The sequence below is a fragment of the Bombina bombina genome, chromosome 8 (assembly GCF_027579735.1).
Source record: "Bombina bombina isolate aBomBom1 chromosome 8, aBomBom1.pri, whole genome shotgun sequence".
In the NCBI taxonomy this organism is placed as follows: Eukaryota; Metazoa; Chordata; class Amphibia; order Anura; family Bombinatoridae; genus Bombina; species Bombina bombina.
The window spans coordinates 30380634-30406046 of NC_069506.1; the positions used below are offsets into that span (position 1 = coordinate 30380634).

The 25413-nt window shown below is 41.4% G+C and overlaps 1 protein-coding gene across 1 annotated transcript in view; it reads left to right on the forward strand.

Annotated features, from left to right (window-relative positions):
- The window catches only part of CROCC (ciliary rootlet coiled-coil, rootletin), a 143585-nt gene that overhangs the window by 83983 nt on the left and 34189 nt on the right, over positions 1-25413 (forward strand). Inside the window, exons 23-29 of the mRNA XM_053690918.1 lie at positions 142-285; positions 1482-1720; positions 2871-3030; positions 3227-3394; positions 4832-5216; positions 14873-15075; positions 21702-21822. Of these exons, the coding sequence (XP_053546893.1) occupies positions 142-285; positions 1482-1720; positions 2871-3030; positions 3227-3394; positions 4832-5216; positions 14873-15075; positions 21702-21822 (1420 nt within the window). The remainder of the gene's footprint in view (positions 1-141; positions 286-1481; positions 1721-2870; positions 3031-3226; positions 3395-4831; positions 5217-14872; positions 15076-21701; positions 21823-25413) is intronic.

A 25413-nucleotide genomic window follows, 5' to 3' on the forward strand; every position in this document is an offset into this window, starting at 1 on the left:
GTGAGGTTCCCCATGCTGGGCATAAAGCACAATTTCTTTACCATAACATGGGCTTAGTGAATCGTTCACACTGAATCTCATGTAGCCCCACGTCACTTTGTTTGTTCATTCACTAATCTGATCTCTCTGTGCCCTGTGCAGAGCAACGCCATTTCTCTAAGCTCAGAGCTGAAGACCCTGCGCGTGCAGTTCGAGGAATCGCTGACATCCCATGAGCGAGAGCTGAAGAATCTCCACGAGCAGAGCAGGGAGTTGGCTAAACAGCGAGAAGCAGCTCTGCGGGAGGTGAGAAGCGGGATGTGGTGCTTATGTATTTTGTTTTATAGCAGACTGTGATAGTATCCAATGGCGCCGCAGCTAACACCTCCCTTAGATGTCTTCAAACAATAATCTTAAAATAAAAGGTGGGATAGGGGCTATGTATTGTCAAAAAGTATAATGTTTACCAGAACTGGAAAGAACCTTGTAGCACTTCTGGCACTTAATTAGATTGGTAAAATAAAGTGAAAGTCAGCAGCACTCCAGTATATACATCTTCTTTGTTCACATCCCAACAGTTGCTGTTTGTTATTCTTGGGATGGGATGGGATATCTGTATAGATATATGCCTATATATATATATGTATTGTACCAAAAAAAAATCAGAAATATCTAGAAATATGTATTTATTAATACATAGAACATATTCTTCTATGTGAAGAACATTGGAATGTAAAAGATTCATATTTTCATGTCGTGTTAGCGCACTTGAGACTATGGGATCAGGTTTGCACGCGAGTTGGGTGGTTTTTCCTACTTTTTTTGAGCTTATCGGGTTAATGCACAAGCAAAATCAGTTTACTTTCAACTCATAATACAAGTCCAACTCGATGAGTGCAAAAAGTTTACTTCTAGCGCAGTTAATGCACGAGTGGGAGCGTTAAATAGCACTCCACTTGTAATCTGGCCCAAAATGATTTAAAACATAATAAGGGACCCTGAGTAATCCGGTAATTTTTCAGATTATCACTTCACATTCTATTATAATGATGTTCCACAATCCTTCTTCCATTTATTTACATTGTATAGTGGAACGATAATAGGACTATTGTAATCTGTTAAATATTATTATGCCTTAATAGGCTCTCATTATATGATTCAAACTGCCCCTATTGTACCTAAACTTATTATTGTTTAGGGAATCAGGATGTATTTGTTATATTTGCAGAGTCTCTACATTGCATTAATAAAACAGAAATGAACAGAAACGCCACTTACATGCTTCATCAGTGAATTATTTTTTTCAAATGGCCCTTTGAAAAAGCCACAATGGCGAAGCATGTAAGTGCCATTTCTGTTCGTTTTTAACTGCAATGTACAGAACTAACTTAGGGGGCATCACAAACCTGTACTCACAAAAAAAAGTTCAGAGTAGGTATTATTCCTTAACTGAATTAAAGTATAACCTCTGATATAAGGTGATTCTTGTTTTTACCTCTTAGGTAGAAGAGCTGAGGACACAGTTGTGTGTAGTAGAAGATGCCAGGGACTCAGTGCGCCGGGAGCTGATTGAAGCTCACAGACGGGTTCGGGAGGCCCAAGAGATGGTGGAATTGCATAAGAAAGAGTGTGTGGACTTGCGCAGATCCCTTGGGGATGAGACCAAAGAGAAAGAAGCAGTGCAAAAGTCCAATGAGGAGCTGCGGGGTTCTGTACGTAGGGCTGAGAGTGAGCGGATCAGGTACTACACAACTCAGTGGTGAATAACAGGACTAGCTGGGGATGTTAACTTAAGATGATTATTTATCAACATGACTGGGCGTACTAAGACTTCAGCCACACAAGTCTGCAAATGTCTTTTTTTATATCAGCTACATAGTATTAAATTTGTACAAAGTTTCTCATTTAGGTTTGTTCTCGTAATTGCATGCCATTGGCAACGTATAAAGGGGAAACTCATTATACATTTGAGTCTCTTTAAAGTACTCATAATCTTATCAGAATAGTTCCAAGTATTCAACTCTTTATATTACTAGAAATTAGACGTACACGGTTGAAATTTTTGGTTTGGCCGAATCTTTTGTTCCGAATATTCAAAATACTTTGTATTTCAAATATTTGGCACCTGTGCTATTCGTTATTAGTTTAGTTTAAAATTACATGAATATTGACCATTCGTGGAACATTTACATTAGTTTTTGTTAAACGAATGTACATATTCCTCTGCTCCTGGTGAAAAAGTTCACCTGTAGCGTAAAATATTTACCTTCAGCATGCTGGAGACCCGTGCTAACCCGCTCCTCTTCTTCACAGAGCCCCGGCCATGTAGCCGGGGCTCTATGAAGAAGAGGACGGGTTAGCACCGGCTCTCCAACGTGCTGAAGGTAAATATTTTTAACTATTTAAAGGAAATTAAAGAATATTGCTGAATTCGACATTAGTCCTTGGTTTTCTATAAATTTCACACTGCATTCTTTGGATATTTGTCTCATTAAAATGAGACGAATCTCCATGTTTCATCAACGAATATGCATTCATAACAAAATGGATGCACATGTGTACTAGAAATCCAATAGAAAATCACTGCAGTTTGTTCCTTGGTGGGTTATAGAAAATTGTGTTATCTTGTTAGAAATGTCCCATCTTTATTACGTATAGTACTATGCACACTTTTAATGTTATTATGAGCAGCTTTGTGGCTGAATCTGTAGATCAATTTGTGTACAGAATACTTTAATTTGCAGAATGTGATTTACAGTAACTTACTATAAAAGCCAAGAACAGATTGGTAGCAGCATCATATAAATAATTAATAGTGCACAGCGGGAGTTGCTATTATTGTTATAATGTAATTATTATTATTAAGTACAATGTATCTATATATTTTTTAGCTTGAAACGTGCTAACGAGGAGAAGGAACAAAGAATGAATGTGCTGGAGGATGCACGAGGGGCCGCAGAGAAGGAGGCGACTGACTTGCGTGCTGCACTTCGAGAGGTGGAGCGGTCACGTCTGGAAGCGAGAAGAGAGCTGCAGGATCTGCGCAGACAGGTGAGAATAGTATCATGTCTGCAGGAGGTTGTCGATACTTTGGTTTGGCGCTCTAACAAGGTGACAGGGCAGTAGAAAGTTCTTGTTTTATGGCAAATTTAGGAGGGAATATGTATTTTGTCGCATGTTGGAGTTGTTGAATTTCTCCCTTTCTTAGTATAACTGTGTGTGCTCTCTGCCTATTACTCTCCCACAGCTGAAAGTTTTGGATGATGAGAGTACAAAGCGCAGCCGGGACATGGCAGAGGTTCAGGCGCGTTTGTCATTGTGTGAACAACGAGAAGAGGAGAGCCGGAGAGACAACTTCACTCTGAAACAAAAACTTCTGGAGACTGAGGCTGGCAGAGAAACTGCTAGAAAAGAGGTGTGTATGTGGGAAAGGAGTGCGTAACTCAGGCAGTATTGATATTCAGCAGGAGAAACTTTTTTTGACAAAGCACCTGGCAACACTTCTTGTGCTCATGGCAAGTAACTTGCTGAAGGTTTCAGGACCAAATAAAAAAATCTCCGGATTTAATTTTCTCCTTTCACACAATAAGCACTTGACTTTTTCATGAGATTTAAAGGACAATACACACAAATTCATTACGGGATTATGATAAATAATTATTAACGTTTGAAATGTCACATTACAATAGTATAACATTTTACAAATATCTTTGGAAACAATATACAGAATTTCACCAAGTGGCTAACGGCTCTCTATATAATCAAGTTAAATCATTGCAAGGAAAAACAACTTAAAGGGACATGAAACCCAAATTTTTTCTTTCATGATACAGATAGAGAATACAATTTTAAACAACTTTCAAATTTATTTCTATTATCTAATTTTCTTCATTCTCTTGGTATAATTTGATGAAGGAGCAGCAATGCACTAATGGTTTCTAACTGAACACATGGATGAGCCAATCACAATCGATAAATATATGCAGCCACCAATCAACAGCTAGAGCCTAGGTTCTCTGCTGCAAGTGAGCTGGCCTAGATAAACCTGTCAGCAAAGGATAACAAGAAAAGGAAGCAAAATAAATAATAGAAGTACATTGGAAAGTTGTTTAAAATTGTATTCTCTATCTGAATCATGAAAGAAATTTTTTGGGTTTCATGTCCCTTTAAAGAGGGGCTTAAGAATTCCCTAGAAAATGTTTATATTGCACTATTATGTGGACAGAACTATCTGTTCAAATATTGCAAATTAATTAAGCACTGAGTTCTAGAGACAGATCTGCCACTGGAACTACTGATAAAAACTATAAAACATCTCTTTACTAGGTATTTAAAATGTTTCATACCCCAGTTTTAGATTCTGTCTCTTTACCAATATCATGCCCTGGAAATTGCATTCCTACTTAAACTGTGGCCCTAATAAAATATAATCACTTTTGACACACGTCAGTACAACTCAAAAATAATTTTCTGGAGACACGAATCTGATTGGGCCCATACTCGCCCTTAATCCTACCTTTTCATGATCTTTACGTTCTCTCGGCTAACTTCTTACATCGTCTTACCAAGCCTGTATTTAAGTGCAGTCATTTGGAGACATATTATATATTTATTTGCTGTAGATAAAGAGAGATAAGAAAGCAAACATTTTGTGGTAATATTAGTATCATACAGTTTATAAAATCAACAACATCTTTGAATTTATCCTGGACAGATGTACTTTATTGTTATCTTGTTGATTTACCATTATTATTTTGTATTTTCTTGAAAAATCTATTAAAAATAATAATTAAATAAAAAAAATATAATAATTTATTTTCTATAATTGTGTTTTTGCTGTTGGTTTTTACAGCTAAGCGGTCTGCAGCAAAAGCTATCTGAGCTTGAGAGTGATTTCAGCATGCGGGAGAAGGATCTGCAGTGCAATCTGGAAGAGACTCGTGGGAATGAGAAGAAGCTTCTAGACAACACACATAACCTGGAGATCAAACTACAGACTTCACAAGAGGAGTCAGCCCAGCTCAGTCTGCGCCTAAGTGCCAGTGAGGGCCGCGTACATGGCCTGGAGGCAGAGTTAGCAAGGGTGGAAGGTCTGAAACGAGATCTGGAATTTAAATTAAGTAGCCTACAATCAGCTCTTCGAAGAACATTAGGAATTGGGCGAGCAGGACGAACTCCAAGCCCAGCCATCAGAGGGCGCAGCGGTTCTCCCAGAAGATCTTTCTCTCCTCTCAAAGGTAAGCGTAACAGTTATCCCTGAAAAGAATGTAAGATATTTAAGCTTCCTATGTATTGAATATAGATTTTTTTTGTGTTATTAGAGTTTGTTTGTTTTTTGTAATGTTAGAGGGGGGGTTGTAATGTTAGGGGTTTTTAATTGTAGTTTTTTTTTAACAGTAATGTTTTTTTGTTTTTTTTAAAGGTAAGTTTCCATCTTAATGGGAGGAGAGTCCACTGCTTCATTCATTTCTTGTGGGAATTAAGAACCTGGCCACCAGGAGGAGGCAAAGACACCTCAGCCAAAGGCTTAAATACCTCCCCCACTTCCCTCATCCCCCAGTCATTCTTTGCATTTCGTCACAGGAGGTTGGCAGAGTAGTGTTGGAAGATTGGAGTAGTCTCTTATAGAGGGTAGTACTCTTCGAAATGGGACTGGAGTTTTAAGTAACCCTGTCAGCCTCTCAGTGAGAGCATGGGTGAAAGTTAGAGTCCAGATATGCAGGGAGAGTCTTTCTGCAAAACCATCCCATCTCATGATTAATAGCTCCTTAAGCAATCGGCGTTGACGAGTTTCGCTGCCTGCCTTATGTACTCAAGTCCATGTCAGGAGTGATGTTACTAACCTGTCACACTTGAAGGGCCGTGTTCCTGTTCCACGGCATAGATTCTGGTAAGTTTCATTTATACACATATGATAACGCAAGAAGACAGGGTCACAGTGTGTCTTCTTTTATCTGTGTATAATCAAGGGTTAATATCCCTGGAAGGGGGATTATTGAACAGGGGGGGATTTATGCATAATATCTTTATTGTGTTGATGCTGTGTCATGTGTGAGATGAGGCTCTAGCAATGTGTGAACAGTCAGGTGAAGATCGGCGCAGCATTTTTTGGCGCATTTTCTTTGTAGTGCAGGGGCGGTCCTGCATGGCACTCAATGTGACCGGGTGTGGCCTCTTCAACTTCCTTCCTGATCGGCAATTGCGTTTTCTCTGTAGTCCGGGTCATAGGAGGTGGTGGGTGCCCCGGCCATTGGTGTATAAAAGTGCCATTTAATCTATCTAGTCCCTATTACAGGCACAAGCTATGGAGGACTCTCATATGTTAGAGGAGATGCAGGTTGATCCGCCTGCTCAACTGTGTTCCACATGCTTTGATAAGATTGCAATATCTAAAAAGAATAAGATATTTAGTAATACTGAGCCATCCACCTCTGAGGGTTCTCCGTCTCGCGAGGTGCGTTCTCTACATTCATCTCCGATTATACATGCAGCTCCCCAAGGCCCTACTGATCCTCCCATGGGAGGGGCCCCTTGGCTGCCAGATTTCGCTTCCCATTTACAAACGGCGGTTTCTGCGGCCTTCAATGCCTTACCACGCCCTGCGAAGCGCAATCGAAGGAAAGGACATAGTCTTCCGTCCCAGGGGCCATCTTCTCTGTTGGATGTCTCTGATAGACAATCCGCTGATGAGGATGTCTCCGACTCTTAGGAGGGCGCTTTCTCTGTGGTGACGGAACATTGTCTTCTAGACCTCCGGCTGCGGAGGAGCCAGATTTCACGTTTAAGATGGAGAATTTCCGCTTTTTACTGAAAGAAGTGCTTGCTACGTTGGAGGTTCTGGAACCGAAATGTCCGGAAGAACCGTCGATCCCTAAGCTAGATAGGGTTTACGAGGACAGGGTGGTGCCTTAGACCTTCTCAGTTCCTGTGAAGATGGCTACTATTATTAAGAATGAGTGGGAGGAACTTGGCACGTCCTTTTCTCCCTCTACCTCTTTTAAAAAGCTGTTTCCCGTTCCGGACTCTCAGCTTAAACTATGGGGGGCCATTCCTAAGGTGGATGGAGCTATCTTCACGTTCGCTAAGCGTACGTCTATTCCCCTTGAGGATAGTTCGTTGTTCAAAGAGCCCATAGATAAAAAATTAGAATCGATGTTGAGGAAGATGTTTCAACTAACGGGGTTTGTTTTTCAACCGGCAGCGGCGATCCTACTGGTGTGACGCACTGTCAGCTCTATGGTCGAGGTGGGGACTCCCCTTGAGGAGATACAGGAAAAGATTAAGGCCTTAAGGGTAGCTAATTATTTTATCTATGATGCTAATATGCAGATTATTCGCCTGAATGCCAAGACAGCAGGTTTCTCTGTTTTAGCCCGTGGTTAAAGTTATGGTCTGCTAACATGACTTCCAAGTCTAGATTACTATCCCTTCCTTTTCAGGGAAAGTTCTTTTTTGGTCCAGGCCTGAACTCTATCATATCCATGGTCACGGGAGGCAAGGGTACTTTCTTTCCGCAGGATAAGAGGAATAAGCCTAAGGGCTCTATTTTTCGTCCCTTTTGTGCGGAAAAGTCTCAACGCCAACAGCCTGCTGCGAAGACCAAGCAGTCCAAGGGATCTTGGAAGCCAGCTCAATCTTGGAACAAATCCAAACAGAACAAGAAGCCCCGCCGAGACAAAGTCGGCTTGAAGGGACGGCCCCCGATCCGTCTCTGGATTGCGTAGGGGGCAGACTCTGTTCGCAGAGGCTTGGATGACAGACGTACAGGATCCTTGGGTTCTGGAGGTTATCACCAAAGGTTACAGGATAGGGTTCAAGACTCATCCGCCCAGGGGCAGATTCCTCCTGTCAAACCTATCCTCAAGACCAGAGAAGAGAGACGCCTTTCTAGAGTGCGTGAGGGATCTCTCCTCTCTCAGAGTAATCGTTCCAGTACCTCTAGCAGAAAGGGGTCTAGGGTACTATTCAAACCTTTTTGTGGTCCCAAAGAAGGAGGACACGTTCCGCCCAATTCTGGACCTAAAGTGCCTAAACAAGTTTCTGTCAGTTCCATTGTTCAAAATGGAGACGATCAGATCGATTCTGCCCCTAGTTCAAGAGGGGCAATTTATGACGACAATAGACTTGAAGGATGCTAACCTTCACGTGTTGATCCACAAGGACCACTTCAGGTTCCTAATATTCGCTTTTCTGGACCAACACTTCCAGTTTGTGGCCCTACCGTTCGGTCTGGCGACTGCCCCAAGAGTCTTTACGAAGGTTCTGGGAGCGCTGCTCGCGGTAGCGAGAGCCAGAGGTATCGCGGTGGCCCCTTATCTGGATGATATCCTGGTCCAGGCTCCATCTATCTCCGGCATCCCCCATCTGATGCAGATCTCCGCAAACACCTCGGGATGGAGAGACCATTCCCCTGGATGAAACGATTGTCTGCTGAGGAAATCCGCTTCCCAGTTGTCCACACCCGGGATGTGGATCACTGAGAGTGAACAGCTGTGGGTCTCTGCCCATTCCAGAATCCGAGACACCTCCCTCATGGCTAGGGAGCTTCTCGTTCCCCCCTGATGGTTTATGTACACCACCAAGGTAATGTTATCCGACTGGAATCTGATGAAACGGGACGACCCCAAGAGGGGCCAAGCCCTCAGAGCATTGAATATTGCTCGTAGTTCCAGGATATTTATAGGTAGGGTTGACTCCTCTTGAGTCCACCTGCCCTGTGCCTTTCTGGCACCCCAAACAGCTCCCCATCCTGATAGACTTGCATCCGTGGTCACAATCTCCCAGGTTGGTCTCAAGAAGGATATCCCCTAGGACAGCTGTCCAGGACGGAGCCACCAATAGAGGTATTCCCTCGCTCAATTGTCCAGAAATATCTGTTAGGAAAGATCTGAGTGATCGCCATTCCATTGTCTCAACATGCAAATCTGCAGAGGCCTGAGATGGAACCTGGCGAAGGGAATGACATCTATGCTGGAAACCATGAGCACGATCACCTCTATACACCTGGCCACAGATTGCCTTGAGGAGGTCTAGAGGGCAAGACAGCTGGACGCAATCTTGGAACGTCTCTGATCTATAAAGAATATCTTCATGGATATGGAATCTATTATCGTACCCAGGAACTCCACCCTGTTGCGGGGGACCAGAGAACTCTTTCCCTCGCTTATCTTTCATCTGTGGAATCGAAGGAGAAGAAGAAGAGCCTTCAAGTGGTCCTCCACGAGACTGATTGTGACCACGGATGCAAGTGTATCAGGATGGGGAGCTGTTTGGGGTGCCAGAAGGGCACAGGGCAGGTGGACTCAAGAGGAGTCAACCCTACCTATAAATATCCTGGAACTACGAGCAATATTCAATTCTCTGAGGGCTTGGCCCCTCTTGGGTTCGTCCCGTTTCATCAGATTACAGTCGGACAACATTACCTTGGTGGTGTACATAAACCATCAGGGGGGAACGAGAAGCTCCCTAGCCATGAGGGAGGTGTCTCAGGTTCTGGAATGGGCAGAGACCCACAGCTGTTCGTTCTCAGTGATCCACATCCCGGGTGTGGACAACTGGGAAGCGGATTTCCTCAGCAGACAATCGTTTCATCCAGGGGAATGGTCTCTCCATCCCGAGGTGTTTGCGGAGATCTGCATCAGATGGGGGACGCCGGAGATAGATCTCATGGCGTCCAGACTCAACTTCAAGCTACCCAGATACGGGTCGAGGTCCAGGGATCCCCAGGCAGAGCTGATACCTTGGGAGTTTAACTTTACATTTTTCCCCCGTTGCCACTTCTCCCTCCAGTGGTGGCCTCGCATCAAACAGGAGCAAGCTTTGACCATTCTGATTGCTTTGTTGTGGCCACAGAGGTCGTGGTTTGCGGATCTGGTGGGAATGTCGTTGTCTCCTCCATGGAGGTTACCCTTTCGCAGAGATCTGCTAGTTCAGGGTCCTTTTCTCCTCCAAAATCTTGATTCTCTGAGACTGGCTGCGTGGAGATTGAACGACTAGTCTTGTCCAAGAGAGGGTTCTCGGAGAGAGTGATTGATACACTCATTCAGGCCAGGAAACTGGTCACTCGTCGCATCTACCATAAGGTGTGGAGGACCTATTTATCCTGGTGTGAGGAACATTGATATCCCTTGCATAAGATATGGTCTGGATAAGGGTCTTGCCGCTAGTTCCTTAAAGGGACAGATTTCAGTCTTATCGGTTCTGTTACACAAGAAGCTAGCGGAGCTTCCTGATATTCAGTTCTTTGTTCAGGCTCTATCCAGAATCAGAAATTTCATCGGTATGGCACCTGTTGGTGACGCTATATCGATGACATCGTTGGAGTCTGGAGGGGCGACGTTGGATCCCTATGTGATTTTGTCAACGATTTGAATGGTGCCACTGGTAGCATTAAATTTAAGTTAATATGGAGTGAGGATTGTATTTCATTTCTTGATACCAAAGTTATTAAAAACGGGCATTTATTATTAGTTGATCTCTATCGAAAAGTGACAGATCGAAACAGTTTACTACACTATGAAAGTGCCCATCCTCCTTCTTTACTTAAGGCCCTTCCCCGTAGCCAATTCCTTAGAGCCTGCAGGATCATTTCAAATGAAAGTGTACTAGAATTAAGACTTAAAGAAATGGGGAATAGATTCCTTAATAGAGGCTATCCATCTGCATTAATTGATAGAGAAATACAATATGTCAGATCAATACCTAGAGAAACTTTGTTGAGCAAAAAGAAAGATAAGATAAAAAATGATTCTCGTATTATCTTTGTATCAGAATATAGTGCTCAATCAGCCCTGATACAGAAAATTATTAAAAAACATTGGCCTATTTTTAACTGAATGTAATCCAGGGGTTATTGAATTTCAATCCCCCCCTATGCCAGCTTATAAGCAGGGCTTAAGCTTAAGGGAACAGCTTATCAAGGCGGATATTGGCCCTAGTAAATTTACTATACAAAGTGTAATAGGTAATAAAAAAAGAAGGATGTTACCCCTGTCTTAATTGCTCCTGCTGTAATAATATGTCTAAAGGCTCATTTTTTTATCATCCAGTAACATGGAAAATATTTAGTATTAGAGGCTATCATTCTTGCTATACTCAATTTGTTGTATATATAATCATATGCCCTTGTGGGCGTGGCTATGTCGGAGAGACGACAAGAAACATCAAAGACAGAATTATAGAACATAAGAGTAGTATTAGGACAGGTAATAAAAAAGCCCCAGTAGCACATCACTTTATTAAGATGGGTCATCTTATAAATGAGTTAAGATTCCAAATTATTGAAAGTGTACCTAGACCTTGCAGAGGGGGTAATAGAGAACAGCTGTTAAAACAGCGCAAGGCTTTCTGGATTTTTAAATTAGGAACTCTTGAACCTAATGGTCTCAATAGAGATTGGGACCTTTCTGTCTTTCTATGAAATATGTACTCCCCTTTTTTATATTTAATAGGTTGTGATTGCATATGTAAATTCTATGTGATTTTGGTAGAGTATTTATATGCTGAATTTTGATATATATAAAATATGGCTTTTCAAACAGTTAGGATTGCTACATTGTTTTTATGTTTGTAATATACCCACTATGATATACTGAAACCTATAGGGTTAAATAGAAAAACTGCAGTTTAGCGCCACCTAGTGGTATATGTCTATATATAGAATGAAATCATTTTATTTGTGAGCATGATTAAGGAAACTTATTCCGAAACGTCGCTGCTACTTATCTCTGTGTAAAGTTTTCTAATAAACTTTTGTTTGCTGTCACTTACCTTTGGATTTTTTGTCTGTCCAGTATCAGACCGGTGTTTAGATCTTCTGCTCCTCCTTGGAGCTTAAACTTGGTTCTTAAGGTTTTGCAGAGGGCTCAGTTTGAGCCTATGCATGCGCTTGACATTAAGATGCTTTCCTGGAAGGTTCTATTTCTTCTAGCTATTGCATTGGCTCGCAGAGTCTCTGAGTTAGCAGCCTTGCAATATGAGTCCCCTTACCTGGTTTTTCACGCTGATAAGGCTGTGCTTCGTTTTGAGTTGGGGTTTCTTCCCAAGGTGGTGTCAAATTGTAACATCAATCAGGAGATAGTAGTTCCTTCCTTGTGTCCTAACTCTTCTTCATCTAAGGAGAGGTTACTTCATAACTTGGATGTGGTTCGAGCCTTGAAGTTTTATCTTCAGGCCACAAAGGATTTCAGGCAGACTTCGTCTTTATTTCTTGTGTTTTCAGGGAAGCGTAGGGGGCAGAGGGCCTCTTCCACTTCACTGTCTTTTTGGTTGAGAAGCGTTATATGTTTGGCCTATGAGACAGTGGGACATAAACCTCCTCAGAGGCTTACGGCTCACTCCACTAGGGCTGTAGCCTCTTCTTGGGCCTTTAAGAACGAGGCCTCTGTGGAGCAGATTTGTAAGGCGGCTACTTGGTCCTCTTTACATACTTTGAAGCAGTTTTTGGGAGAAAAGTTCTGCAGGCTGTGGTGCCCTCAGTATAGGGTCCGCCTCCTTTTACCCTCCCGTTTTGTCATTCAGTGTCCTCTAGAGCTTGGATATTTGTTCCCACAAGTAATGAATAAAGCAGTGGACTCTCCTCCCATTAAGATGGAAACATAAATTATGCTTACCTGATAATTTAATTTCCATCTGTGGGAGGAGAGTCCACTGCTTCCGCCCGTTTTCTTCTATGGGCGGACCTAAATTTAATATTATTCTTCTGGCACCACTTATACCCTGATATTTCCCCCACTGTTCCTTGTTTCCTTGGCTGAATGACTGGGGTATGAGGGGAGTGGGGGAGGTATTTAAGCCTTTGGCTGGGGTGTCTCTGGGGTGTTCTTAATTCCCACAATTAATGAATGAAGCAGTGGACTCTCCTCCCACAGAATGAAATTAATTTATCAGGTAAGCATAATTTATAGTTTTTTGTTTTTTTTAAAGTGTTTTTTTTTTTTTTTGGTAAAGCTATTCTATTTTGGGGTTTTAGGTTAGGGGGTTTAAATGTTAGTGGGTTACTTTGCATTAGGGGGCTGGCGGATTATGGGTTAATAGTGTAGTGCAGACTTTACGGTGGGCTATGTGTCGATTTAGGGGTTGTTAGACTAGAGGTCTTATGGCGATTCAGATTAGCGCAAGTAGGGTGTTAAGTTTATTTTCCACTTTTTTGGCTCTATTGACTTCTATGAGGCAGTAGGATAGTGTAAGTTCGACTTTTTTTGCGAGTCGGGTTAGCGCTGGAACGCTAAGTTCTTTTTTTCTATCAACTGGTATTACCAGCGCAACCCGATTCGCGCAAAGGTTTACCACTAGCGCAGTTCCTACTAGTTAGCGCTCCACTTGTAATTCTAGCCCAATATGTATATGTCCCTGCACGTGGACAGGTTCGCAAGTAGTGAACCTGTCTGCCTGCAATTGCCACTTTCAATGTTGCATTGCACAATTTAACAGTACTGCCCTCTGCTCTGGCAAAACCAATTGCACTAGAGCAGGGCATGTCAATCACCCCGAATGAGCGAGTATCAGGGTGTTTTATCTCACCACCTCTGATGAGGCAGAGAGGAAAAGGAAGCAGTTTCTGCTTCTTAGATATGTGGCAGCAAGTTCACTCATGCAAACCTGCTCCACGTGGCCTAAAAAGCTGTGCACAAATCTAGCCCATAGTATGGTTTTACAGAGTATTTTATTTATTTATAAGACTAAAACATGCTGCTGGACTATACGGAAAGGTAATAATAAAGCCAATACCAAAAAGACTGACAAAAAGATGTAGGTTCCTGCTAAAGTCTCCACAAAGTTCAAACCGCTACAGAAGCGGAAGCGATTACGTAATCCGGGGGGAGAGAGAGACAAACAGAGTATACCAAACAGGCACAGGCAGCAGGGGTGCAAGCTGCAGGAACACGGCCGATGCAGCCGTAAATAATTGTAACGAATAAGAAGAGTAGCAGCTGCACTAGTAAGGAGAAAAGATCAGGGCTATCCAAAAAATTGTTTAAAAAAATTAAACTTTTATTGAGACATTTAAAAATGGACAGTACAGGGCACACAAACTCCCTGACTAGTTTCGTGCTCCATTGAGCACTTAATCATAGGGTGAGTTTGTTCAGTGTGCATAGCCTATTTAAAGGCACAGCACACCTGAAGATGATTAAAATACAACAATACAAATGTTAAAATACATTCTGAATTTACCTTACTGCAAACTCTATGAACATTTTGCAAAGATGGAACAAAGCACAAAAAAATCAATAAAAAAATACACATCAAAATAATCACAATGATACCCCACAAAGGGTTATAGTGTTAATCAAATGTAAATGTAAACTGCTAAAGTCACCTTGATCGTTTGGTGTAAAAAACAAAGCTACGGTATTCACAAATGAATAAAAAAAAAACAGACATCACATAGTACATAATAACTAGTGTCAACAGGAGCATTCTCCCACGTGTTTTGTGCCTCCTGGGCATCTTTTTGTCTAGAAGGAGTGATGAATATGTAGAATATGAGTGGGCTAACTTAGTTAGTATAAACATGGGTATTAAGTGATTGAGGCTTCTGTAATTCTGTACTTATGAGAGTTTTGAGAAAACATTTGTAAGTTGGGAATTAGAATGTTAGTAGGTGTGCGTGAAGGATGGTTAGTTTCAGAGATGAGAGGCATAATGGGAAATCTCTTGTAAGAATGAGAATAAGATGTAGGAAAGAGAGCTTAGCCTGAGAGAGTATTAACGGCACAGAATGTACACTTAACCGCTGACCCTTAAAGGGACATTAAAGCCAACATTCAGTTGATCTCAGTGAGAGCAGCCTGAATGTTATAATAAAGTTAAATCTTTAAATCATGTTATTTCCCTTGTTTTCTCACATCACACGTCTAATGATTCATGATTATTTTTTTCCCCCTTTCAGGATTTGACAATATTTACACCACAACCACAGATGGACGTGGGAGCCCCATTCCGAGAACAGGGAGTCCAGAGCGCAGTAAGACCCCAGAACGATCGTCCTCACCTAGCCGCGGGGAACCGATGGTGGCTGATCTTGACCCAGAAGTTGTCAGATCTGCACTGAGAGAATTTCTTCAAGAGCTAAGAGACACCCAGCGAGAGAGGGTAGGGAGGAGAATAAAATCAAACTCATCTGCTTACTCATAATTGAAAGCATATTTAGATATACTAGGTGTGAGATTGAGAGCTTCATTCATTCTGAATACATTTGTTTGCTGCAGTTGTTTTCAATAACTAAACTTCCTCACCGCTTACCCTATTTCGAGGATCCAATCTAAACTTGTTACTAACATGTACAAGGCTAACCACTTTAATTTTGCTAGTATCTTATCATATCACCTCTGCTAAGGCCAATTAGACACGTATATCTATCAGGGTTAGGTTTATGAAGCGAAGTCTGCACTGTGCAATTTCATTTCCCAGAATTGGAAAATCCAATCAAATTACAGGAAATGGGGGCAAAATAAATAATGAAAATATATTTAAAAACATAATTTATGTAAGAACTTACCTGATAAATTCATTTCTTTCATATTAGCAAGAGTCCATGAGCTAGTGACGTATGGGATATACATTCCTACCAGGAGGGGCAAAGTTTCCCAAACCTCAAAATGCCTATAAATACACCCCTCACCACACCCACAATTCAGTTTAACGAATAGTCAAGAAGTGGGGTGATAAAAAAGTGCGAAAGCATATAAAATAAGGAATTGGAATAAATTGTGCTTTATACAAAATCATAACCACCACAAAAAAAGGGCGGGCCTCATGGACTCTTGCTAATATGAAAGAAATGAATTTATCAGGTAAGTTCTTACATAAATTATGTTTTCTTTCATGTAATTAGCAAGAGTCCATGAGCTAGTGACGTATGGGATAATGACTACCCAAGATGTGGATCTTTCCACACAAGAGTCACTAGAGAGGGAGGGATAAAATAAAGACAGCCAATTCCTGCTGAAAATAATCCACACCTAAAATAAAGTTTAACGAAAAACATAAGCAGAAGATTCAAACTGAAACCGCTGCCTGAAGTACTTTTCTACCAAAAACTGCTTCAGAAGAAGAAAATACATCAAAATGGTAGAATTTAGTAAAAGTATGCAAAGAGGACCAAGTTGCTGCTTTGCAAATCTGGTCAACCGAAGCTTCATTCCTAAACGCCCAGGAAGTAGAAACTGACCTAGTAGAATGAGCTGTAATTCTCTGAGGCGGAGTTTTACCCGACTCAACATAGGCAAGATGAATTAAAGATTTCAACCAAGATGCCAAAGAAATGGCAGAAGCTTTCTGGCCTTTTCTAGAACCGGAAAAGATAACAAATAGACTAGAAGTCTTACGGAAAGATTTCGTAGCTTCAACATAATATTTCAAAGCTCTAACAACATCCAAAGAATGCAACGATTTCTCCTTAGAATTCTTAGGATTAGGACATAATGAAGGAACCACAATTTCTCTACTAATGTTGTTGGAATTCACAACTTTAGGTAAAAATTCAAAAGAAGTTCGCAACACCGCCTTATCCTGATGAAAAATCAGAAAAGGAGACTCACAAGAAAGAGCAGATAATTCAGAAACTCTTCTGGCAGAAGAGATGGCCAAAAGGAACAAAACATTCCAAGAAAGTAATTTAATGTCCAATGAATGCATAGGTTCAAACGGAGGAGCTTGAAGAGCTCCCAGAACCAAATTCAAACTCCAAGGAGGAGAAATTGACTTAAATGACAGGTTTTATACGAACCAAAGCTTGTACAAAACAATGAATATCAGGAAGAATAGCAATCTTTCTGTGAAAAAGAACAGAAAGAGCAGAGATTTGTCCTTTCAAAGAACTTGCGGACAAACCCTTATCTAAACCATCCTGAAGAAACTGTAAAATTCTCGGTATTCTAAAAGAATGCCAAGAAAAATGATGAGAAAGACACCAAGAAATATAAGTCTTCCAGACTCTATAATATATCTCTCGAGATACAGATTTACGAGCCTGTAACATAGTATTAATCACAGAGTCAGAGAAACCTCTTTGACCAAGAATCAAGCGTTCAATCTCCATACCTTTAAATTTAAGGATTTCAGATCCTGATGGAAAAAAGGACCTTGTGACAGAAGGTCTGGTCTTAACGGAAGAGTCCACGGTTGGCAAGAGGCCATCCGGACAAGATCCGCTCATGCCGGAGCTACCAGCAGAACAAACGAGCATTCCTTCAGAATCTTGGAGATTACTCTTGGAAGAAGAACTAGAGGCGGAAAGATATAGGCAGGATGATACTTCCAAGGAAGTGATAATGCATCCACTGCCTCCGCCTGAGGATCCCGGGATCTGGACAGATACCTGGGAAGTTTCTTGTTTAGATGAGACGCCATCAGATCTATTTCTGGAAGTTCCCACATTTGAACAATCTGAAGAAATACCTCTGGGTGAAGAGACCATTCGCCCGGATGTAACGTTTGGCGACTGAGATAATCCGCTTCCCAATTGTCTATACCTGGGATATGAACCGCAGAGATTAGACAGGAGCTGGATTCCGCCCAAACCAAAATTCGAGATACTTCTTTCATAGCCAGAGGACTGTGAGTCCCTCCTTGATGATTGATGTATGCCACAGTTGTGACATTGTCCGTCTGAAAACAAATGAACGATTCTCTCTTCAGAAGAGGCCAAAACTGAAGAGCTCTGAAAATTGCACGGAGTTCCAAAATATTGATCGGTAATCTCACCTCCTGAGATTCCCAAACTCCTTGTGCCGTCAGAGATCCCCACACCGCTCCCCAACCTGTGAGACTTGCATCTGTTGAAATTACAGTCCAGGTCGGAAGCACAAAAGAAGCCCCCTGAATTAAACGATGGTGATCTGTCCACCATGTTAGAGAGTGTCGAACAATCGGTTTTAAAGATATTGTTTGAGATATCTTCGTGTAATCCTTGCACCATTGCTTCAGCATACAGAGCTGAAGAGGTCGCATGTGAAAACGAGCAAAGGGGATCGCGTCCGATGCAGCAGTCATAAGACCTAGAATTTCCATGCATAAGGCTACCGAAGGGAATGATTGTGACTGAAGGTTTCGACAAGCTGCAATCAATTTTAGACGTCTCTTGTCTGTTAAAGACAGAGTCATGGACACTGAATCCATCTGGAAACCCAGAAAGGTTACCCTTGTCTGAGGAATCAAAGAACTTTTTGGTAAATTGATCCTCCAACCATGATCTTGAAGAAACAAGTCGATTCGTATGAGATTCTGCTAAATGTAAAGACTGAGCAAGTACCAAGATATCGTCCAAATAAGGAAATACCACAATACCCTGTTCTCTGATTACAGACAGAAGGGCACCGAGAACCTTTGTAAAAATTCTTGGAGCTGTAGCTAGGCCAAACGGCAGAGCCACAAACTGGTAATGCTTGTCCAGAAAAGAGAATCTCAGGAACTGATAATGATCTGGATGAATCGGAATATGCAGATATGCATCCTGTAAATCTATTGTGGACATATAATTCCCTTGCTGAACAAAAGGCAAGATAGTCCTTACAGTTACCATCTTGAACGTTGGTATCCTTACATAACGATTCAATATTTTTAGATCCAGAACTGGTCTGAAGGAATTCTCCTTCTTTGGTACAATGAAGAGATTTGAATAAAACCCGATCCCCTGTTCCAGAACTGGAACTGGCATAATTACTCCAGTCAACTCTAGATCTGAAACACATTTCAGAAATGCTTGAGCTTTTACTGGATTTACTGGGACACGGGAAAGAAAAAATCTCTTTGCAGGAGGTCTCATCTTGAAACCAATTCTGTACCCTTCTGAAACAATGCTCTGAATCCAAATATTGTGAACAGAATTGATCCAAATTTCCTTGAAAAAACGTAACCTGCCCCCTACCAGCTGAGCTGGAATGAGGGCCGCACCTTCATGTGGACTTAGAAGCAGGCTTTGCCTTTCTAGCTGGCTTGGATTTATTCCAGACTGGAGATGGTTTCCAAACTGAAACTGCTCCTGAGGATGAAGGATCAGGCTTTTGTTCTTTGTTGAAACGAAAGGAACGAAAACGATTATTAGCCCTGTTTTTACCTTTAGATTTTTTATCCTGTGGTAAAAAAGTTCCTTTCCCACCAGTAACAGTTGAAATAATGGAATCCAACTGAGAACCAAATAATTTGTTACCCTGGAAAGAAATGGAAAGTAAAGTTGATTTAGAAGCCATATCAGCATTCCAAGTTTTAAGCCATAAAGCTCTTCTAGCTAAAATAGCTAGACACATAAACCTGACATCAACTCTGATAATATCAAAAATAGCATCACAGATAAAATTATTAGCATGCTGAAGAAGAATAATAATATCATGAGAATCACGATGTGTTACTTGTTGCGCTAAAGTTTCCAACCAAAAAGTTGAAGCTGCAGCAACATCAGCCAAAGATATAGCAGGTCTAAGAAGATTACCTGAACACAGATAAGCTTTTCTTAGAAAGGATTCAATTTTCCTATCTAGAGGATCCTTAAACGAAGTACCATCTGACGTAGGAATAGTAGTACGTTTAGCAAGGGTAGAAATAGCCCCATCAACTTTAGGGATCTTGTCCCAAAATTCTAATCTGTCAGACGGCACAGGATATAAATGCTTAAAACGTTTAGAAGGAGTAGATGAATTACCCAATTTATCCCATTCCTTGGAAATTACTGCAGAAATAGCATTAGGAACAGGAAAAACTTCTGGAATAACCACAGGAGCTTTAAATACCTTATCCAAACGTTTAGAATTAGTATCAAGAGGACCAGAATCCTCTATTTCTAAAGCAATTAGTACTTCTTTAAGTAAAGAACGAATAAATTCCATTTTAAATAAATATGAAGATTTATCAGCATCAATCTCTGAGACAGAATCCTCTGAACCAGAGGAGTCATCAGAATCAGAATGATGATGTTCATTTAAAAATTCATCTGTAGGGAGAGAAGTTTTAAAAGATTTTTTACGTTTACTAGAAGGAGAAATAACAGACATAGCCTTCTTTATGGATTCAGAAACAAAATCTCTTATATTATCAGGAACATTCTGCACCTTAGATGTTGAAGGAACTGCAACAGGCAATGGTACTTTACTAAAGGAAATATTATCTGCTTTAACAAGTTTGTCATGACAATCAATACAAACAACAGCTGGAGGAATAGCTACCAAAAGTTTACAGCAGATACACTTAGCTTTGGTAGATTCAGCACTAGACAGCGATTTTCCTGTAGTATCTTCTGACTCAGATGCAACGTGGGACATCTTGCAATATGTAAGAGAAAAAACAACATATATATAAAGCAAAATTGATCAAATTCCTTAAATGACAGTTTCAGGAATGGGAAAAAATGCCAAAGAACAAGCTTCTAGCAACCAGAAGCAATGAAAAATGAGACTAAAATAATGTGGAGACAAAAGCGACGCCCATATTTTTTCGCGCCAAATAAGACGCCCACATTATTTGGCGCCTAAATGCTTTTGGCGCCAAAAATGACGCCACATCCGGAACGCCAACATTTTTGGCGCAAAATAACGTAAAAAAAATGACGCAACTTCCGGCGACACGTATGACGCCGGAAACGGAAATAGAATTTTTGCGCCAAAAGAGTCCGCGTTAAGAATGACGCAATAAAATGAAGCATTTTCAGCCCCCGCGAGCCTAACAGCCCACAGGGAAGAGTCAAATTTTTTGAAGGTAAGAAAAAATGATTAAATCAAATGCATTATCCCAAATATGAAACTGACTGTCTGAAAATAAGGAAAGTTGAACATTCTGAGTCAAGGCAAATAAATGTTTGAATACATATATTTAGAACTTTATAAACAAAGTGCCCAACCATAGCTTAGAGTGTCACAGAAAATAAGATTTACTTACCCCAGGACACTCATCTACATGTTTGTAGAAAGCCAAACCAGTACTGAAACGAGAATCAGCAGAGGTAATGGTATATATAAGAGTATATCGTCGATCTGAAAAGGGAGGTAAGAGATGAATCTCTACGACCGATAACAGAGAACCTATGAAATAGACCCCGTAGAAGGAGATCACTGCATTCAAATAGGCAATACTCTCCTCACATCCCTCTGACATTCACTGCACGCTGAGAGGAAAACCGGGCTCCAACTTGCTGCGGAGCGCATATCAACGTAGAATCTAGCACAAACTTACTTCACCACCTCCATCGGAGGCAAAGTTTGTAAAAACTGAATTGTAGGTGTGGTGAGGGGTGTATTTATAGGCATTTTGAGGTTTGGGAAACTTTGCCCCTCCTGGTAGGAATGTATATCCCATACGTCACTAGCTCATGGACTCTTGCTAATTACATGAAAGAAAAGTTTATTAATGTACATTTTGTATTAGAATCTCAAATTAAGAGATCTTAAAGACTGCGGTTGGATTTGTAGACAGTTGAAAGCATTCATGCTAGGGGAGGTTGAAATAGGGGGTTATATAGTACCCTAGGCAACAGGTATATTGACCCCATATAAAACCACTTTGAAGGCTGGATCGTGCGTTGCATATTAATTTTTTAATGGAGTTGTCATAAGGTATGAATGATGCCAGTGCCTGATCAGAGACTGGGAAGAAATCTGTATTAGTTTATTCTGTATCATATGTTTAGGTGCTGGTTAGGAATGGCAAACATACAAATATTCATGATAATAGTTTGATATTGCTGGGCGGGTTGGGATTTAGCTGGGATCTACTCTTCCCTGTCTTCCAAGGATGAGCTTCGCACAAAGTTGGGATCTACAAACCGTCAGTTGGTGGAGATTGAAGCAGAGAGAGATGGAGCGACCACAAGGTTACAACAACTACAGAAAGTGCTGTCTGAATGCGAAGAGGGTAAGACTCAGTGCTGAGGATCAAGGGAATCTCACATTAATATTGTTTAAAGGGGCATTCTAGTGTAGCATATTCATTTCTTTTACTTTGTGTTTAATCCCTGCAAAGTTGTGCTCATGTGATACTTCAGATGAGGATAAAGCGTGTGAGCAAATCAGAATACTGGCATTGGCTTATCCTCATCTGGAGCAGAATGGGGCTGCCCCAGGAGTGCAACTTTGACTACATGTTTAACCCTTTGAAGCAGTTAAACACCAAGTAAAACAAGTGCATTTGTTTAAACATATAATTCTATAATTAGTGAATTTGATGTATAGACTAGAATATCCCTTTAACTCATTTGTTGCCAGAGAAGTATCATGCAGTCAAGCAGTTAAACTCAAAATATAAACCTAAAGGAATTGTTTTATTGTTTGTTTTTAGCACACTTATCTAAACAGACGAGGACAGCTGTTTCTCTTGTTAAGTGTGTTCAGTCCACGGGTCATCCATTACTTATGGGATATATTCTCCTTCCCAACAGGAAGTTGCAAGAGGATCACCCAAGCAGAGCTGCTATATAGCTCCTCCCCTCACATGTCATATCCAGTCATTCTCTTGCAACCCTCAACAAAGAAGGAGGTCGCGAGAGGAGCTGGAGTTTTTACTTAACTATTCTTCAATCAAAAGTTTGTTATTTTAAATGGCACCGGAGTGTGCTGTTTTTCTATCTCAGGCAGTATTTGGAAGAAGAAACTGCCTGCCTTTTTTTTCTATGATCTTAGCAGGCGTAACTAAGATCCACTGGCTGTTCTCGGCATTCTGAGGAGTGGGGTAACTTCAGAAACTGGGAATAGCATGCGGGGTCCTCCGCAAATGAGGTATGTGCAGTACTTTATTTTCTGGGAATGGAATTGACTAAGAAAATACTGCTGTTACCGTATGATGTAAGTACAGCCTTAAATGCAGTAGTGGCAACTGGTATCAGGCTGATAAATGTATGCGCAGTCGAGTTATTTTCTAGGGACTAGAATTTGACTGAGAAAATACTGTTAAAACTGAAATAATACTTAAGCCTTATCTGCAGTGGTAGCGACTGGTAGCAGGCTTAGTGATAACTTTGCATGACATTGGAAAATGTTGTTTTTTAATAAAACGTTTACTGGCATGTTATTCGTTATTGTGAGGTACTTTGGTGATAAATCTCTTTGGGCATGATTTTTTTCCACATGGCTAACATATATTTTCTGCATGGAAACCGTTATATCAGGGCTCCCACTGTTGTGATAGGAGTGGGAGGGACCTTGTTTTAGCGCCTTGTTGCGCAGTTAAAATTCTGGCACAGTCTTCCTGCTTCTTCCTCCTTGATCCAGGACGTCTCTAGAGAGCTCAGGGGTCTGCAAAATTCATTTTTGAGGGAGGTAATCAGTCACAGCAGATCTGTGACAGTGTGCTTGACTGTGATTAAAAGCGTTAAATCTTAATTGATATCCGTTTTATCCATTTTGGGTATCGAGGGGTTAATCATCCTTTTGCTAATGGGTGCAATCCTCTGCTAATAATACACTTCTTGTTAAGAATTGTTTAATTATATCTGTATTTTTGAAGCGCTGCAGCGTTTTTTATATTGCTTGTAAACTTATTGAAAGTGATTTCCAAGCTTGCTAGTTTCATTGCTAAGTCTGTTTAAACATGTCTGATTCAGAGGAAACTGTTTGTTCATCATGTTCAAAAGCCAATGTGGAGCCCAATAGAATGATGTGTACCAATTGTATTGATATTGCTTTGAATAAAAGTCAATCTGTACCGATAGAGAAACTATCACCAGACAACGAGGGGGAAGTTATGCCGCCTAACTCTCCTCACGTGTCAGTACCTGCGTCTCCCGCTCGGGAGATGCGTAGGATTGAGACGCCAAGTACATCTAGGCCCTTACAAATCACTTTACATGATATGGCTAATGTTATGAAAGAAGTATTATATAATATGCCCGAATTTAGGGGCAAGCGCGATAGCTCTGGGTTAAGGACAGAGCGCGCTGATGACACGAGAGCCATGTCTGATACTGCGTCACAATTTGCAGAACATGAGGACGGTGAGCTTCATTCTGTCGGTGACGGTTCTGATCCGGGGAGACCGGATTCAGAAATTTTAAATTTAAGCTTGAGAACCTCCGTGTGTTACTAGGGGAGGTATTAGCGGCTCTGAATGATTGCGACACGGTGGCAATTCCAGAGAAATTGTGTAGGTTGGATAGATACTATGCGGTACCGGTGTGTACTGACGTCTTTCCTATACCAAAAAGACTTACAGAAATTATTAGTAAGGAGTGGGATAGACCCGGTGTGCCTTTTTCCCCTCCCCCGATATTTAGAAAAATGTTTCCTATAGACGCCACCACACGAGACTTATGGCAGACGGTCCCTAAGGTGGAGGGAGCAGTTTCTACTTTAGCCAAGCGTACCACTATCCCGGTGGAGGATAGCTGTGCTTTCTCAGATCCAATGGATAAAAAATTAGAGGGTTATCTTAAGAAAATGTTTGTTCAACAGGGTTTTATATTGCAGCCTCTTGCATGCATTGCGCCTGTCACGGCTGCAGCGACATTCTGGTTTGAGTCTCTGGAAGAGGCGATTTGCACAGAGCCATTGGATGAGGCTTTGAGCAAAGTTAGAACCCTTAAGCAAGCTAATGCGTTTGTTTCAGATGCCGTAGTACATCTAACCAAACTTACGGCTAAAAATTCCGGATTCGCCATACAGGCGCGCAGAGCGCTCTGGCTTAAATCCTGGTCAGCGGATGTAACTTCCAAGTCTAAGCTACTTAACATTCCTTTCAAAGGGCAGACCTTATTCGGGCCCGGCTTGAAGGAAATTATTGCTGACATTACGGGAGGTAAGGGCCACGCCCTTCCTCAGGACAGGGCCAAACCAAAGGCCAAACAGTCTAATTTTCGTGCCTTTCGTAACTTCAAGGCAGGAGCAGCATCAACTTCCTCCGCTCCAAAACAGGAAGGAACTACTGCTCGTTACAGACAGGGTTGGAAAGGCAACCAGTCATGGAACAAGGGCAAGCAGGCCAGAAAGCCTACTCCCGCCCCTAAGACAGCATGAAGACAGGGCCCCCTATCCGGAGACGGATTTAGTGGGGGGCAGACTTTCTCTCTTCGCCCAGGCTTGGGCAAGAGATGTGCAGGATCCCTGGACGTTGAAGATTATATCTCAGGGATACCTTCTGGATTTCAAAACCTCTCCTCCACAAGGGAGGTTTCATCTTTCGAGGTTATCAACAAACCTAGTAAAGAGAGAGGCATTTCTACAATGTGTACAAGACCTCTTAATCATGGGAGTGATCCACTCAGTTCCGCGATCGGAACAGGGACAAGGATTTTACTCAAATCTATTTGTGGTTCCCAAAAAAGAGGGAACCTTCAGACCAATCTTGGACTTAAAGATCTTAAACAAATTCCTAAGGGTTCCATCGTTCAAGATGGAAACCATTCGAACCATCCTACCCATGATCCAAGAGGGTCAATATATGACCACAGTGGACTTAAAGGATGCTTACCTTCATATACCGATTCACAAAGATCATTATCGGTACCTAAGGTTT